Source organism: Corythoichthys intestinalis, chromosome 9, assembly GCF_030265065.1.
Source record: "Corythoichthys intestinalis isolate RoL2023-P3 chromosome 9, ASM3026506v1, whole genome shotgun sequence".
Taxonomy (NCBI): Eukaryota; Metazoa; Chordata; class Actinopteri; order Syngnathiformes; family Syngnathidae; genus Corythoichthys; species Corythoichthys intestinalis.
This window is the reverse complement of record NC_080403.1, coordinates 41,553,451-41,572,227: the sequence shown is the minus strand read 5'-3', so window position 1 is coordinate 41,572,227 and position 18,777 is coordinate 41,553,451. Positions and strand designations below refer to the sequence as shown.

Sequence of the window (18,777 nt, the reverse complement as noted above, 5' to 3'; positions counted from 1 at the left end):
TCACCGTTCAGCTGAATGAGAAAGTCTCATAACTGTTGACCAAAGGTGTAACTTGCCAAAAAGAAATGCGGCGTCTAGCTGTTTACGACCACTTCCAGTTAGTTTATAGCCAAACTAAGCAGAAAACAGAGAGGATACCACCTTGTGTGTTTAAAATAATTGCAAAATTTAGCCTTTCAGTTCACTAGCTTAATGCTAGTGCTAAATAGCATAAATGTTGCAATGCAATAACAATTGAAGCAAAAATATAAATAGCGCTTGCATGACATGTGGGCAGTAAATACTGTAGAACTGTATTCACAACAATAAATTCTTTCTCCTCTGCCAAGACTGAATTTTAGTGCCATACGAATTATATAATAAGTTGTTAAATGTATTTCTTATTGTTAATAAATATCCATGCTCGTATGCTTAATAAATTCTGTATACATTCTAGTACTACTATTTAAAAATGGTGATTATAATAATATTATTACTGAATGAATTCTATATCTGCCTGTCAAGTTACATATACCACCCCTAGTTGTCCAGGCGGGTACAACTGAATGGTCAATCAACTAATGCAGTGAGACATAAACACTTTCCTTATTTAAATTCATTTTAATTTTACAGTGCGTTTTTTTTTTTTTTTTTTTTTTTGACAAAAAGAAGTCTCAAGTATTATTAAAACACTTGTGGAAAAATTAATTTTTGTTTTAACTTACATAGCAAGTGCAAAGTGTATGGTGAAGCTCGCGTCTCGTTGCTTTGAATGTCATACATGACATAAATTCTGGTTATTATAGTTTTTCTTTCTTTCTTTCTTTCTTTCTTTTTTTAAAATCCAGGCTTATCTTGTCACCCAAAAATAACAAATAGATAAAATAAACAAATATCTGCTAAAAGTCAAATAAAAATTTTCCATGCATCTGATCTATCACACATTTAGCAGATTTCAAGCACCCATTAAGTGTTTCATTCCTTCTGACTTGTTGCGTCTTGTGTGAAAATTCTTTGTATCCAATTTGTGCTGCAAAATCACAGGAACTAATCACAGGAATTGCAGCTGATTAACATACGGTGACAGGAGATATGATGATATGCGTAACCTTTGGCAATATCAGTCCCTCTGATGCATTGCACAAGAGTTTGGGTGCTGGGTTACATCATAGTCCTACTTTTGTGACACAGCATCATGCATATTTCAGTTTAACATACTAAATAGTCTGTTTACACCCATTTTCGCAGTAATTACCAATATGAGATCTGTCATATTCTGAGAGATTATTCTTGACAAACTGCCATTTTCTTGTCAGAAAACAACATAAGAAGACACTGACATTATAGTGGTTGTAGTTTGTAAACTTGTACAGTACATCATATTGAAGTGTTTGTAAGATACAAACTGTTTGAATCACCTTTGTATAAGGATGATTTCTACTGTTTTTACCAGTTACCACTAATTTTGTCTGTTAGTGCTTGACAATACTTTTCACATTTCTTATGTTTACATTTGCGTGCATATTTATGCGCCAATTCAGTGTGGATGACTGAATCAATGATAAATGTTCACAAGGTTTGGTGATCGGAATGAACAAATTTTTCATTAAAAAAAAAATCAGTAATAATCAGTTGCAAATAAATATAATATAAATAAAGATGTCCCGATCGATCGGTCCGATCACGTCATTTTCAAAGTATCGGAATCCGCAAAAAAATATCGGACATGCCTTTTTTTAATATATACTGTATATTTTTTTTAACTAAATCATTTTCTAATTGTATTTATCGTTACAGACAAAATGTCTTACACTCATCCAGAGTCTTTAGTTTTGGCTTAAAGTAGGGCTATCAAAAATATCGCGTTAACGGCGGTAATTAATTTTTTTCAAATTAATCACGTTTAAATATTTAACGCAATTAACGCATGCGCTGCATGACCCACTCACGCATTGTCGCGTTCAATCTATAATGGCGCCGATTTACCTATATATAGAGCTAAAACGCAGCGTAAAATGAGTAGAATGAATTTTGGCAGTCTTTGGAGCTTATTTTTAATTGGCTAAAGCCTTAAAATCCCTCTCTCAACAATTAGGAATATGGTGGGAAAGCAATGTGGGGAATAAAGGTAGTAGTTGATCTTTTTCTTAACACCCTATGTATTTCCCAACGCAGAGAAGATATATCAATTGGTGCCACTACGCACAGTAATGGTTGCACTTCCCATCATGCATTTGGGCAGAACAGTTAAATGGCTACAGTATCATTTACTGAAAGCTCAACAAATACACTGGATGGCAATATTTAGTCACAATATACAAAGTCACATCTATCCTTTAAGAATTACAAGTCTTTCTATCCGTGGATCCCTCTCACAGAAATAGTGTTAATAATGTAAATGAGGATCTTGAGGATTGTCATAATAAACAAATACAGTACTTATGTACTGTATGTTGAATGTATATATTTGTCCGAGTTTTATTCATTTTTTTCTTAATGCATTGCCAAAATGTATATGATCAGGAAAAATTATCGGGATGATTGGAATTGAATCGGGAGCAAAAAAATAAGCAGTCGGATCGGGAAATATCGGGATCGGCAGATACTCAAACTAAAACGATCGGGATCGGATCAGGAGCAAAAAAACAGGATCAGAACAACCCCAAATATAGATATTTGTAATTCCGCCTCGCAGTTCAGTATACTGACTTAATCCGTTGTGCTTTTCCATTGTACTTCAATTAAACATAACCTTGGTAGTCAGTGCAAGTGCTGCTTCCAAACTAGCGTCATTTCAAATTATATCCTGATTTTTTATTTAAAAAAAAAAAAAAGAACAAAAAACTGCTCTTTCCTGGCATCTGTGTTAATGGATTTGGCAAACCTTTTAAGTGCCAGATGTTCTGAGGTGTGTCAGATTTGTACCAGGTCAGGTGCCACAACATGTATATTTCAAACCCAAACCACAAATTTCCTTTTTCACTGTGGGCCAGATGATAAGACAGAATGTTGATAAAGCCCTCTTGGAGTATTTTCCTCATTCAATGTAAGAGAAGAACTTCATCTTGACAGTGTTGCTGCTAAGAATGTCTTCAGCATGTGACGTTTCCTCACAGAGAGGAACTTCACCATTCTACAGGAACCCAGTCACAACTCAATCAAGCTTGCTGTGTATTATCTCCCCAGTATTTTTCAAGCTTAACGTTGTCATCAACCGGATCCATTTTGAAGACGAGTCATCAAGATGGCTGTGATGACATAGCTGTGATTCCTTTCAGGACAGTATGAAAATGTGAAAGATGTTGTTGGGGAAGTACATGAAACTTCAGTGGATTTTTTTCAAAGGACATAACTTCAGTGTTGGTATACAGTATATATAGATTATTTTTACAAGACTCCTGTAACCTTTCTGACACACCTTGTAAGTTTGTTGTACGTTTCCTCAGTATGTGTTATATCCATTCACACTTTGTCTGAAATTAGTTTCCATTGGGTCCTGTTGATTTTATTTATTTATTTATTTATTTATTCATATAAAGCAATTATGTTGCACCTCATATTTTGCATGTGAGCCTACCTTTTATTATGTCTGAACTAGAGCTGTCAAAATTATCGCGTTAACGTGCGGTAATTAATTTTTTAAATTAATCACGTTAAAATATTTGACGCAATTAACGCACATGTCCCGCTCAGACAGTATTCTGCCTTTTGGTAAGTTTTACAGCAAGGCTTTTTGTGCTGTCTAACAGCGAACTCTTGTGGTCGCTTTGCGACATGGTTTATTGTTTTCTTGCCAGTTCAATATGGCTGCACGACGTCTCGGGCTGACGCCTACGTTGTAATGTTGTGCTTATATGATCCTTGGACAAGATTTGTCCGTAAGTATGGTTGTTGTAAAGAATGTACATATTATGTTAGTAAGCGAAATGTTATATTTTTTGTATGTGACGCTTTTTGTTTATGTTTAGTGAACCTGTATAGCGTGCTAAGCCAATGTTGTTGCTAATGCAATGCTTGTGTACTTTTTTTGTGTAGTTTTACGACGGTCTAAAGAGGACAATGGTTTGAGGCCATTTTATTAATAAATCAGATGAAAAAGGAAGAAGTCTGATTATTAAGGCATCGTTCACTAGCTGTCTAGCTTTGGAAAAAGTAGACGCTTCGGAGTGAGGACAGCATAGACAGATTTAAATGACAGTAGAGTGAAATGCCCACTACAGTCCTTATTTACCGTATGTTGAATGTATATATCCATCTTGTGTCTTATCTTTCCATTCCAACAATTTATTTTACAGAATATATATATAATTTACAGAAAAATATCGCATATTTTATAGATGGTTTGAATTGCAATTAATTGCGATTAATTACGATTAATTAATTTTTAAGCTGTAATTAACTCGATTAAAAATGTTTATCGTTTGACAGCCCTAGTCTGAACCAGTTACCCAATCAAATTCTCGTCTTCTACAGACATTTCAACAATGCATGATATAAAATAAGAGTAGATAAAAAAAGTAAATGTATAAGTTGATGCACAACACATTAAATAATGTAAATGTATATGACCTACTTAAAAGCAAATTCTACTTCTTGGTGGTAACGTGGCAATTTTACTTATTCTGTCAAAATTATTCTTAATCATACTGACATCTGTTCCCTGACAGCATGAGCTGCAAGATTGAACAGTCTTTCACTGCCAAAGCTGCATTATCCCCACATCCAAGTATGCTCTTTATTATATGTGCGTCATATGTTATAAAGCGAACCATATCACATTACAATGTGAAATTTAGCCAAGAACCTTTTTGATGGTGTGACAGCAATACACTTTCAAGAAGCAAGAAAAATCAAGTCAAATCCAATTAATTATAGGGCACTCATTTAAATAATATGAATTTTTTAATTTGAATTTTTGACGAAGTTTAAAAACTAAACTTTGTGTCATATGCGGAGATTAAGCCCCTCGGTGGCTGAAAATGTCATTGCATGTAATTGACTTTCCAATACATGAATTTAAAATTAAGACTTTGCCGGTAAAATGTTGTCTATAAAAGTTTTAAAGCAATTAAACAACAAAAATGAATGAAATGAACAAAAAAAATTTTTTTTAATAATGCGTCAACATTATTTTTTGAACAGATCATGTCACTAGTACCTTAGAGACGGTCATTTTTTTTTGCTTAGCCAAAACAACCTTAGGACAGAAGATCCAAGGTGGATATACGTTATTTTTTCAAACCTAAGCTTTCAAAAGCAACAGCAACTACTGAGCGAGAACCAAGGATTGCAGCTGTGGACCATGAAATGCTGGAAAGCACCGCCAAAATGGTGAGCAGAGTTTCAGTTTGCCCCTCTAAAGATGTTAATTGTACAACAGAACCACCGCCGGGTGTATTATATTCAATTGACGACGATCTTGGCCAAAAGAATAGCTGTCCTAAGTGGCCTCATTTAAAATTCTCCTACAAAATGATGGGAAACCCCCCCCTGCTCATTTTCAACGTATGATTGAACGCTCTTAAATTGTCCTTATGTAACCGGTGTGTCAGCGCCGCCCCGCTCCCACCTCTGACCAGGCCGGGATGCGAACCCGTGCGCGACGACGCTTCCACTCAGCACTCAGGTAAGGATGGTAACCACTGCGCCAGTAAGCTACAGCCAACGGCACAGCCGTTAGCGTCCTTACATCAAGGAATCGGCATGGAGGTTTCCACGCTCCACAACGGACCTGCGTGTACCCGTTACACTTAGGTATGACTGTGTGCGTGAATGGTTGTATGCCTCATTGTGCCCTGCGATTGGCTGACAACCAATTCAGGGTGTACCCCGCCTACTGCCCGCAGTTAACTGGGATAGGCTCTAGGACCTCTGTGACCCTCATGAGGAAAAGCGGCATGGAAAATGAATGAATGAATGAATATTATGTCAAAAAGAATGCAGCGTCTACTTCTCCACTAGGTAAGACTGAAAAACGCACGCACTCACACACCTACACACAAACAGCTGGGATGCCTGTATGTGCGAGCATGGGCTAAGCTACTATCAGAGCATATATCTTGTAAGGGAATGACACTGCGTTCCAGGGTCATCAACATGTTTTGCTCCCCCTGCAACAAAAGTCAGACTCCACCTATGTCTGGTGTGTTATATGGGGACATAACCAGAATGCATTTGTTTTTACACATTTTAATTGTATTAATTATTTCTTCATTAATATTTTATGGTTGCAAAATTTCATTTATTTATGAAAATAATAAAAAATAGTAATGATTAATATTACCATTTTTTTCGGACTATAAGTCGCAGTTCTTTTCAACGTTTGGCTGGGGGTGCGACTTACAGTATACTCTGGAGGAACTTATGGGTAAATTATTAACACATTATTATATCATTTCACATGTTATTTTGGTGTTTTGGAGTGACACCGATGGTTTGGTAAACTTGTTAGCATGTTCTTTATGCTATAGTTATCTGAATGACTCTTAATAGCTATGTTACGTTAACATACCGGCCACGTTTACATTTGGTTGTTCATGCATAATGTAACATTATCATACTGTACACTTATTCAGCATGTTGTTCTCTATTTTTATTTTAAATTGCCTTTCAAAATGACATATCTGTTCTATGTGTTGGATTTTATCAAGTAAATTTCCCCAAAAAATGCGACTTATACTCCGGTGCGCAAGGGCGTAGATTTGCATAGGGACGGTAGGGACATAACACTACCAACTTTTCAGGATGCTCATATTATCCCCAACAACTTTTAAGCAACCTTATTTGCATTATATAATGACTTCAGTTAGATAGGTCAGTTCTTCCTATCCATCCTTCCTATCTTCCTATCAGACGTTGCACTAGACATTTTCGTTGTCTGTCATTTTGACTGACAGGGTCATAAAAATCCGGTCATAATCTATTTTTACCAGTCACTTAAATTTTTAAAATGATAATGATGACATATTCAATAGTATTTAGTTTTCATTCATTTTTAATTAATATTGTAATGCTTGCTTGGCGGCGAAAAATGAGACACGGAAGTTGTATTTTTCTCTCTCTTTTTACTCTGCTTACCGCCAACAACACCAACAAAACAACTCCACTCCCAAAGAAAAAGAGGCAACTATATAGACCCCAATCACCAACGTCACACAATGATCTTAATTGTGGTTGTCAGCCCAAAATCTTCTAAATATATATTAAATGCATCTTACCAGATATAAAATGACTACTACATAGTCTGTGGTGATCGTTTGGTGCGCAGATTTCTTGTCGAATTACAGCAGTCCATCTCGCTCTCTTCTTCGGGTCTCTTCAGAATACGGTAGAACTTCAAGTCTCTCCATCTATCTTCTCTGTTACTGCAACCAACCGCCACACACGCCTTCGCCATTTTGATTATTAATGTTAACGAGCAGAAAAACACGCCGTAATAGGAGGCATGTACGTAGCGGTAATGTGTAAACACGACGAGCTGACGGACAATATGGCTGCTCCAGTCAGGGGGCGGAGTTGTGACGTCATGTGATTGGGGTCTATAGACAAGTTCCCTGAGCGAAATATGGGCTTCGCCCTTCCGGTCCGGTTGAGTATCAGTGTATTAGCAGTGTATTGACGACGATAAAACTACGAAATCAAGCCAGAGCAACCCATGGAATCTTCAAAAATTGATTCAGCACGACCTAGATGACACGTAGATGAGATTGGATGGCAGTTTGTGTCACTTCGTTGATCATTCGTGGACAAAATTATTAACAACGGTCAGCCTGTGTTAACGTGAGGAATGGATTGATACTACGGCCATTAGTGACCAAAATGTGGTGAAATTACAAGTTATATTACATTTGCCGACTGCAGAAGGGCTGACATGGATTGTTTTGTTACAAGGAAATGCTACAAGGTTATGTACATATGATGTAAACACAAATAGTATGTCATTCTTTTTTTATTGCAGGCATTGATCGCAATAAAACATTTAGACATAATTCCATTTCTTGTTTTATTTAAAACGATTGGTGCACTCCAAAACAGGTCAATAAATCACATTTATAAAAGTATTGCAAAAATAGCATACGAGAATGTGATATCAGACCGCAGAGCTCCAGAGCCTCGTGAACAAATAGCGACATCACGGAGGCCCTCGGCGGCATTTAGATGTGCTTTTTTCCCGTCCTCGGTAATTCCAGCTCCAATAGCATATATTTAAAGATGCTACCGTTCACAAGTTCGTAGTTGGATCACGGCGATCTCGGCGAACCACCGTCTGTCACAATTCCTGCCTCTCTCTCGGCCTCTCCCGGGCGTCGAGGTGTCATCATCATTGTGGAACGCAAACGATATATGTTCGATATATGTCCATCAACGTACAAGCCAAGTTGTCTTCCTTTTTATAACAGCGTTTCCCAGCTGTAAACAAACGAATAAAAACTTGCAACACTTGGATTTATGCGGTGCATTCAAACACGATTAGCAACAGGCGGCTAGCAGCAGTAGCAGAAGCTAGTTGTTGTAAAAATGATTAAACTTCGTAATTACAATCATCATCGTAATATCAATAGCAAAGGCAACAAGTCGTTTCATGCGCCAGATTTTAGGTTTCGTATTTTTAGAGCACATTACCTTCCATAACAGCGGGGGCATGACTGCAGGAGCTCTCAGTTTTGTACATCTCCTTCCCTCCCTCCTGTATGACGAGTACGAGCACCCATGGTTTGGAAATCGACATGGTACGAAGCATGGAGGCCTTGGCTTGGTTCTCCACCCGCCTACATCAAAATAACATTCCCGGGATCTTGTATAAAGACCTTCCAACTTCGATTCCACCGCCATTGACTTCAATGGTAAACAGGCGGAAACGGAAGGGGAAGGAAGACATAAGGAAGTAAACCGGAAGTACCTCGGAAACTTGTCTATACACAGGCGGCAATCTAGTCCACCAATTGGATGACGCGCTGACACACCGGGTGCGCCAATAAGAACCTCGCGTTGATGTGTCAATCACGGTGCTGCCGCCAGACCCCGGTGACGCTACAATATTCTGACAGAATAGCCAATGACGTCATGCATTAAGAGAGACAATAGCTAATTAATATGCTCGCTCGCTAGCCTGTGGTCTGGGGTATGAATTGCAACCTGTCAAAATGACGGACGGACTTCAGTTTTTTTCCGTCACCGTTTTAAAAACCGGTCAACGACGGAAAATATTCAGTTAACGCGACCCCTGCTTCCTATATGTTGTAAGAATAGAAATTATCCTACCATTATTATGTGAATTACAGTACTTTTATAATGTTCAGACTTACACTGACCCCTTTTCACCCGCTGAATGTGGCAGTCCATTTTTCCCCTAAAACGCACGTTTGATTGGCTAATGAATTGACCCCCCCCCCCACACACACACACACACACACACATACACGGCCCGACAGAAATACAACATGCCGCTTTCACCGCCCCCTTCAAAGACGAGGGATATTAGAAGTTTTTTTCTGCCAGCAGCAGCCATTGTAAGTAATGTAAAAAATACGTCAATGTTGTGGAGGTGGGGAACACTCCACTAATTTCACTACTGCTGCAGCGCTTCAAGTCGATTTTACTCACAGAGATTTCTTGAAATAAGAAAACAGCTAGCTGAAAATAAGCTTAACAGACCTATTTCAAGGAAAAAGTTTGTATATTTAATCTTAAAAGAAAAACTTGTTCGTCAGAAATGTTCTTAATTCAAGAAAATTGTTCAAAACATTATTTGAAAGACTATTTCTTGATTTAGGTGAAAAATGACCAACTTTTAGATGTATGGACTCGAACAAATACGAACAAATAGTAATATTTACTTAAAGTAAGTGGAAGAATCTGACACATTAATCTGTTAACTAGCCTTTAACACTCAAAACAGATGGAGAAAATTATTTGACTAAATTTAACAAAAAGTATCAGAGTAAGACGTTATAAATTTGCAGTGTGAAAGTTAGTATAGGTCAATACAGATTTATTTTGCATTAATCATTTAGCCTATCAATTACTTAGGTTCATATTGGTGAGAAATGTAACCCTGACCCACATTCACCAAATATGTTTGGTCTTACTAATGTCCCGTCCCCAGCAAAAAGTGTACATGCAGGTTATGCTGTTATATCGTCCCTACCAATATTTAGACCAGGGGTGTCCAAACTTTTTGCAAAGGGGGCCAGAATCGGTGTAGTAAAAATGTGAGGGGCCGACCTTGGCTGACATCCTTTACGTAGAACAATATATTTATGCAAATTTTAGCAAGCCATTCTATGTGTCTCATTGGCTTTATTTTTTTTTTTTTTAATTAATAATTTCCACAAAATCTTGCAACTAGCCTTTGTGGCGTTCTCTTTCATCTCTTGGGCTCTTGCGAAATACTGCTGCAGTAAAATTAAACTAGCTTTAAGTTGCTTCAGTTTCTCGCTATGTATCTTCCCTGTAATCTTGCCGTACATGTCAGCTTGTCTTGTTTACTAATATCGCCTCACATCGAACTCTTTAAAAACAGCGACTGTCTCTTTGCAAATGAGGCAGACACAGTTTTTGCGTATTTTAGTGAAGAAATAGTCCAATATCCACCTATCCTTGAAGCGTTGGCCCTCACAGTCAACTTTTTTTTTGTTGTTGTTGTTGATTGTCGCCATTTTAGAAAATTGGGATTAAAGGGTCACGCGGGGTAATTTTGCTTAGAGTGCTGCTGTCTTTTAGTGGGTAAAGGAGCAGCATTTAGTGTGTAAGCTACTTCATATGCTGGTAGCAGTACTGCTGACCAATTTATTAGGTCTGTGTGCGGGCCAGACGTTATTGATTTTATGACACAGGCTGGGGGTCGGATGAAATTTGACCACGGGCCGCATTTGGCCCCCGGGCCGCACTTTGGACATGTCCGATTTAGACCAAACCTACGCCCTTGCCGGTGCGACTTGTATGTTTTTTTTTTGTTTTTTTCATTGTGCATTTTTGGACTGGTGCGACTTATAGTTCGAAAAATACGGTAAATAGGAAAGGGAAATTGAAGAATTTCACCTTAGCAAACCTGATGATCTCCCTATATGCAATAGTGCTTAAGAAACACTGCAGCCTTGAATGTTTTTTTTTTTCCCCATCATAAGTCATTCTTCGGCAATCCCCCCGCAAAATATGCAATGTGAGCGGACCCAATTCTAAGTAATCCCACCTTGAGCCGCTGAGGACCACCTGGAGCCGTGCAAAGGAGACCCCTGGGAGCAGTACTGCCCTCCTCTTCCCGAGCTCAGCCGTCACCGTCACCGCCTCCGCCTGCCCTCCTCCGGCCGCGTCCCGTAGCAGCAGCACCACTCGCAGTCAAGCAGCGGGACTCCAGGCACTCACTTCCCCAGCTGCTGACGTCAGCTGGCAGCCTGGGCAGTGCTCGCCGCTCCGGACATAGCGCCGAGAAAAATGCTGCTCTCCGTCCCGCCAAGGGCAGGAATCAACCCATACAGTGGCTTTAACAGCAGAAACAACAAAAAGGTAAAAGTCTCTCACGCTTTTCCACCATTTTGACTCGACTTTACCTCGCGGGGCAACACACCCGCACGCGCGCGTCGCCACGGAGAGGCTGGTGACAGTGGGCTGCAGTGTCCTTGAGAAGCCACTTGAATTTAACTTTTATACTTTTGCTAATTACGGACAGCTTCCAAAGCCGTCCGGACACGGCTAGAACCAACCCGGTCGGTCGCGGGGTGGCGCTTAGTTGCGACACCGGCCGTCACAAGCTCAGTGTGGGGCTCGCGCGGGAGAGAAACACGGGCGGGATGTAGACGAGGCTTTTACGGACTCTCGTGGGGGAAAAGCGCTGAGCAACTTGTGTGCGGACGCCGTGGCTGGATGTGTGCGTAAAGGTGGGGGTACAAGCACGAATTGGAGAAGACACGTTCTCAAAAAAAGAAAAAAAAAACTTCCCTTTTCACCTACTTTCATCGAATGTTAGAAACCGGCTAAGTTGGCAAAGTTAGTTTTTTGTATGTGTCCCTTGTGGAAGTGGAATATGCCCCACCCCTTGGAAAAAAAAGCCTACGGTGACTGCTTTATTCCCAGAATTGTGAATCCTGTGGATACTGTTTACATTGTGACATTTCGAAACCAATGTGAAGACGCCTACTCTTTAAAAACATTCAGCAGCAGCCTCGACTTAAGAATTGAGACGTAATTGAAACCCGACCTGTTTCGTTTTGATTCATTCTTGTGGATTCTTTGAATCATTTCCACTTATTTGAAGCTGCTGATGCAAAGCTGCTCACATCCTGTCTTTTATTGTACTAATTTACGGGAATTTTACCCTCAAAGTGTAATACACGTATGCGCGCATGTACACTCTTGTTGAACTTTTAAGTAACATTTACAATGTATAGTAACATTGTGTTTTGCTTTTGATAAACGCCAACACCTGGTTCATGTCAAGTCAACATTTATGTCTGCTTGGGTATTAGCTTTCAATTGTTTTGGTTAAATTCTACACACGACACGGACACTCTCATTATATACTTGTACCTGACCTCATATTTGTAATGATTGTGAAACTTGTTAACAACTCTACTTTCTTTAAATGATCAAAGTATATTATTTTCAGATGCTCATTGTCATTTGTTTAAAAATAGCTGCTTTGTAATCAAACCCAATGAACAAAGGTGACATTTCTTGCCAAATAACTTGAGTCAACAAAGTCTCTTACCTGTAATCTTGCCTATTAACTTTTGAACTGAATTGAAAATGTGCACTTAATTTTTTTTAAAAACTCTAGTGAGCAGATTTAGTTTCAAATTCAGGTCTTATTGCTCAAATTGATCTTTTGCCCATATCATGTTTTTTGTGTGGGTATTCATAATGATTGCCATTGACAATGATAAACGTCCAATCTAGGGCTGTCAAATGATTAAAATTTTTAATCGAGTTAATCACAGCTTATAAATTAATTAATCGCAATTCAAACCATCTCTAAAATATGCCATATTTTTCTGTAAATTATTGTTGGAATGGAAAGATAAGACAAGACGGATATATACATTCAACATACTGTACATAAGTACTGTATTGTTGATTATAACAATAAATCCACAAGACGGCATTAACATTAACATTCTTTCTGTGAAAGGGATCCACGGATAGAAAGACTTGTAATTCTTAAAAGATAAATATGAGTACGAGTTATAGTAATTTTGATAGTTTGTATATTGTGACTAAATATTGCCATCTAGTGTATTTGTTGAGCTAAACTTAATGTTTGAATAGAGTATTATTTTGCATAGCTATTTTGATTGGAAATGCGAGATCTCTTTGCATTGAGCGCTTTTCTTTTTGTGAACATCATTTTATTTTTGAGCGATAGGAATATTATTTTTGTTGTGCTTTCACCAAATAATACTGTATCGACTTAAATGTTCTTAAATGCCCAAATCCACGATGGGAATTTAAGCAACCATGAGTCACAGTGGTTGCTGCAAATGGTATATCTTCTCTGTGTTGAGTACAATACATGGTGTTAAGAAAAATATCATCTCCAGTTAATCTTCCCCATGTCGCTTACCACAATAGTTACAACAGTTGTGGAAAAGATGCCACCGCTTATTCCATTAAATAGCGCAGCTCCAATAAATGCCTGCGTTACCAATTCGCCCTTCTTGATAATTGGCGGTGCTATGGACTGGCGATTCATGTTGGCTCGTTGTCGTCGGTTGGCTTGGTTCGTCCGATTTCCTCCTGAGGAATTAAACACCTAGAGGCGTTGGATGGCTTTTTGTGGGTACTTTTATTAACAAAACAAAAGCATGTGGGGGACGCAGCACTTGAGCCTGCGCTAACTGCGCACTGTCTCTACTCTCTCGCTCCCTCTCTCGCTCGACCACTTTCTTCCTCACTGATCAATCTGACAATGCTGGTCACATTGAAAATAACAGCGGCCCCCTTGGCGGGTGCCGGTAGCTCCTGTGTCCTCTCCACTTGCTTGTCTCTGCCCTTAGCTCTCAATATATACAAATGGCGCCATTGTAGTCTGTTCGCGGCAATGCTCTAGTGGGTCGTTCCGCGCATGCGTTAATTGCTTTAAATATTTTAACGTGATTAATTTAAAAAATTAATTACCGCCCGTTAACGCGATAATTTTGAAAGCCCTAGTCCAATCATGTGCCTATTTTCATCGTCTTGCTGTGATTTTATATTAGTTTGACACCAGTTCAAATGGATTGGATGTCTGTCACTATTAGGAGTGGGAACCTCAGGGCACCTCACGATAAGATACGATTCATGATACAAGGCTCACGATAACGATTATCTCACGATATCATGATACAGCGATTATCGATATATTGGTCAGAAATTTGATACATGATATTCTACGATACAACTGTTGAAAATTTTTTAAAAAGATTTCAAAATAGAAAAAATACTGTTTAAGTCATTTACTAGACAGTGACACATTTTCTGTGCAACGTTGCTGTAAAATATAAATCTACTGCAAATTGTGTACCTGCACATATAGAGGGAAAAAAACACAACCACTGATATCGCTCGGAGAGATCATGATGAATGACACACTTAATTTCTTTAAAGTTTTAAATCTTCAAAAAAAAAAAAAAAAAATACAGTGCTGTAGGTGTCAGTCAGCAGTTGAGCTTGGAGTGGCGCAATGATAAAATTGGTGGGACTTTTCTTCGTATATGACCTTTGTTGCCAAAAGCATTGGTTTGAGCACTTCCACCATCTGCTTCAGCATGTGAGATATCGGAATCAGTCAGTCACATTCTTCCTCACCTTGTAACCAACAAAATAAAACAAAAAAATATTAGCTACTTAAAAGCTTTTGAGTTGAAATCCTTTGTGTGTGTGTGTGTGTGTGTGTGTGTGTGTTGGAAGTATTGAGTGAATTAAAATAAGAATTGAATATATAGAAATTAAAAATGCAATTATGACCTATTTTTAATATGTAGGCTACATTAATTATTATGCACATCCCCTTATATATCTTGGAAGCTATTCAAACCATTTGTATTGCTTATTGTATCAAAATGGCAGCAATAACAGTTTGTGTAGTAAACTAGATTGAAAGTGGTTCTCAAATAATTTCAAATAAATCAGTAAATTCATGTAGGCTTGTTCGATATTCATTTTCATCCAGTTTAGGGTCCTGGTTTATTTTATATCATTCAACACCAAATGTCATTAAAATAATACATGTAAATTAAAAAATCAATTCCATTGAAAAACTTTCTTACCTCAAGTGATGAAAGCGAAGCAGTGAAGAAATCCAGTGTCCACTTCGTCACCAGCTGCCAGTGAACCTTATTATTTTTTAGACAATTCTTGCATACAGTAAAGTCTTTGTTCACTTTACTTCCTTTCTTATTGGTGTAAAATCTAAAGTGTGTCCACATATGTGATTTGTAGCAATATTTTTCTCACTTTTTCCTCCACCGTTCTCACTGAGCTTTTTTATTTATTTCAACCCACTTGGAGCTTCCTCGGGTAATATGTCAAATAAAAGTATCAATACTTGGCGGGAGCATATCAATAATCGAACGGGTTGCAAAATATCGCGATATATCGCTGTATCGAGATATTGTCACACTCTTAATCTCTATCCCTGTCAATGGGTCAAGGCTGCTGTCAGACTCCTGTCTGAATCCACAACAGCCTCAAAGGGATCCACATGCACTGAAGATGTCTGTTCTAGCTGACGTCACAAGTTTGAAGCTATGTTAAACGCATCTGTTGGGAGATGATTGCTTTCAAGTCACCACAGTAAAGAGAATGATGGCTTTTCCCTATAACAAGCACAAGTTAAATGCACGCAGCATTACAATCATGAAAAAAGAAACTCAACCTCTTAAGCAGCATACTGCAGAGGACATTTCAGTGATACTTGGTGACAGTGATACCTTCGGGTGACAAATGAAAGCCTTTTCCCATGAGGCTGTCTTTGACAACATTCGCTCAGTCAATTCTGTGATTGCCAATGTGAATGTATTCCTCTTGGGTTGTCTTTTTCCTTGCTAATTTGGAAAAATTGTCCATGGTTTGAAGTGCCGCTGAATATAATGACCAATTCTGCAAGTTGATAACACTGACTCTACTTTTGTATCTCCTGTCTATTCGTACCAATGATTTGAGCATTTTTAGTCGATGCTGTGGAAGCCAAGAAGACAAGTATTTTAAAAAAACATTATATGTTATATGTTTGAATTAACCGATCACAGTGATTGATTGCCTTACTCTAATAGGCAGAAGAATTAATGAGAAATAGTGCAAACTTTTTTATTATAGTGTTACTTTGATGAGTGGCTGCCACAATTGCTTAGGTGTACTGAGGTCAAGATGTGATGGGCTTCTCTCAAAAATAATTTATCCAAAATTTTAGGATGTCAAATATAATTTGTTTGCACCTTTGCTGAAGACTTGTACAGCTAGATGTGACACCTCATAAGTTGTAAGATTGTGTATTGGAGTTGGGCTTTAATGATTGGAGTAAATCCTTGATGCAGAGGTCTGAAGATCAGACACACCGGAAACATTTGAAATCAAGTATTAAAGAAGAAAGTGTTTTGGCCTGAAATGAATAAAAATCTTATGTATTCTTTAGCTGCCATGAGAAAATCAGTTACATACAAGTATGTATGGGCAAAACAAATCATAATTTCCTCCAGTGTGTACATGGGCTAGGTTCACATTCTAGGGCATGATACTCAATTCATTTTTTTGTGTTAAATCAAATCTTTTAATGTAGTCATACACATTCCCAGAACAAATTCAACTTTTATTGTGAACTGAATGCATCCGAGAAGTGACATGCTTGCACACAATACATGACGTTAAGTGGTGCAGTGTGTTAATGATAATGCAGTAAATATGGTTCTGTGTGTAGGACTCAGTACAGATGCTACGGAGGTGGCCGCTCCTGGAACACAGGGTTCTGCAGTATCACCTTTTTTTATGAACTATTGTGATGCTTTTTGTCCTCCGTTGCTTTTCACGGCTGTTTTTCCGAACTTTTGATCATGTATTGATCCGATAAATGCAACATAAATTTACGCACTGCACTCGAATCGGACAGATATCCCATTTATATCCACGCATGCTGGAGTCTTGGGACTGATTTGAAAAAGTTGGCAATGTACCGTTCTCATAGAATGGAAAAAAAATGATAAATGTCACAATTATGCACAAAAATTGAATTAATTAGCAGTGTGAACTCAGCCATTGTGAAAGTGTGCTAGTATCACTGAATAACAAAATCAGTGATCAAGAGCTTATTAGAACACAGTTGAACAATCAATAGATTACTTGACAGATATCAATGCTGCATTTCAGTAATCAAGATTTACTTTACTTGTTTCGAAACTTTTATTACTCGCAGCTAGATTTGGACGGCAGATCAGAAACGGGGTAAAGAAAACAGTGCGGATTTTTCAAAACACAGATGCTCTTGACGCACGTGCTTTTATGGAAAACACTTCATAAAAAGGGGCCGCAATTCGTCAGCAAAGATAAGAGTCTGGGTAAACAACCAACGTGCTGTTATGCGGACTTACTTTGAAGATAGCATTGTGTAATCTTTGTGTAAAAGGGGCTGAAAGTGCTTCATCCTCAGGTCACATTCAATATGTGTACAGTACGGTATGCATTTGTGTTTTTGGAATATAACAATTGAAAAAGCGTACAACTAGTTCCAAAGTAATAGTATGGAATTTGATATGTTGATGCCATAAGATTCACGTTTCACAGTGTTTCTCACTTTGAATTCATGTTGTTGTGGCTGATGTTGGTGTTATGATGGTAGCCCGTGTTAGTGTGATTACTACTTTGACATGGGCCCAACAATAGGGTGGGCATTAAAATACAACAGGCCCTTACTGTATATTCGATGTGATGTGACACATAACTTTTTGCAAAAGCTTTTTTCTTCCACATTCAACACAGAAATGTGAGAGACCGTGTACTGTACATACAAAAATGTAAGATGCAAAAAATACAGTGTTGAGTTGTGTCGTAGGCAATGTGATGCAGGAGGGTATTAACGCAGATAAGTAAAGTGTTGGGCTCTATAGCCTAAAATTAATATTGTGTGAATATTCTGCAATATTCAGTGAAAATTATAATTAAAATAATCAGTCTGCAAAACCTTATGAATTATTTTTCTTCTTATCATTATTATTATTATCATTAGTCATTTAGATATTATTAAACCATTTTGAATTATTTCCTGAATTGTTTGCCCAAAGAATTCTTCAGAACCTGCATCATGAAGGTGCAATATTTCATTCATTCATTTATTAATCTATGCTGCTTATCTTCACAAGGGTACATAGGGTACTCGGGCCTATTCCAGCTGACTATGGAACATTGAACTGTTGCATGCCAATTGCAGGGCACACATAGAGAAAAAACCTTGCACACCAAAAATCACACCTACAGTATGGAGTGTTTAGCATGCATGTGGGAGGAAACTGGGGTACGCGGAGAAAACCCACGCAGGCTGGTGAGAACATGCACTGAGAATAAAAGGAGACATGTATAAAAAGGCATCTGTATAAAAAGGCATCTGCTATCCTAATAAACCTCCACTTTGTCCGAGAAATCGAAAGGAATCAAATAGGGCAAAAAAATGAAAATTTGAGGATTTGTTAAAATCTCCATAATGTTTTAGCCTACTTAGAGGAGAAAGGGTTCACCAAAAGGTCAAGACACTGTGTAAATCTGTCCCGCTCCCACCAGCTCCTTAGAGTTTCCTTCTGTTGCTCAGATACTACCATATCTGAGTCGCACGATTACACA

General features: G+C 38.2%; 1 protein-coding gene across 2 annotated transcripts in view; it reads left to right on the top strand.

Annotated features, from left to right (window-relative positions):
- Positions 1-11,305: 11,305 nt before the first annotated feature.
- Positions 11,306-18,777, top strand: part of LOC130921327 (RNA-binding motif, single-stranded-interacting protein 2-like) — an 81,658-nt gene continuing 74,186 nt past the window's right edge. The window contains exon 1 of one of the 2 annotated variants that reach the window (XM_057845060.1): positions 11,306-11,484. In XM_057845060.1, the coding sequence (XP_057701043.1) occupies positions 11,413-11,484 (72 nt within the window). In that variant the 5' untranslated portion in view covers positions 11,306-11,412. The remainder of the gene's footprint in view (positions 11,485-18,777) is intronic. The other variant, XM_057845059.1, reaches the window with a different exon arrangement.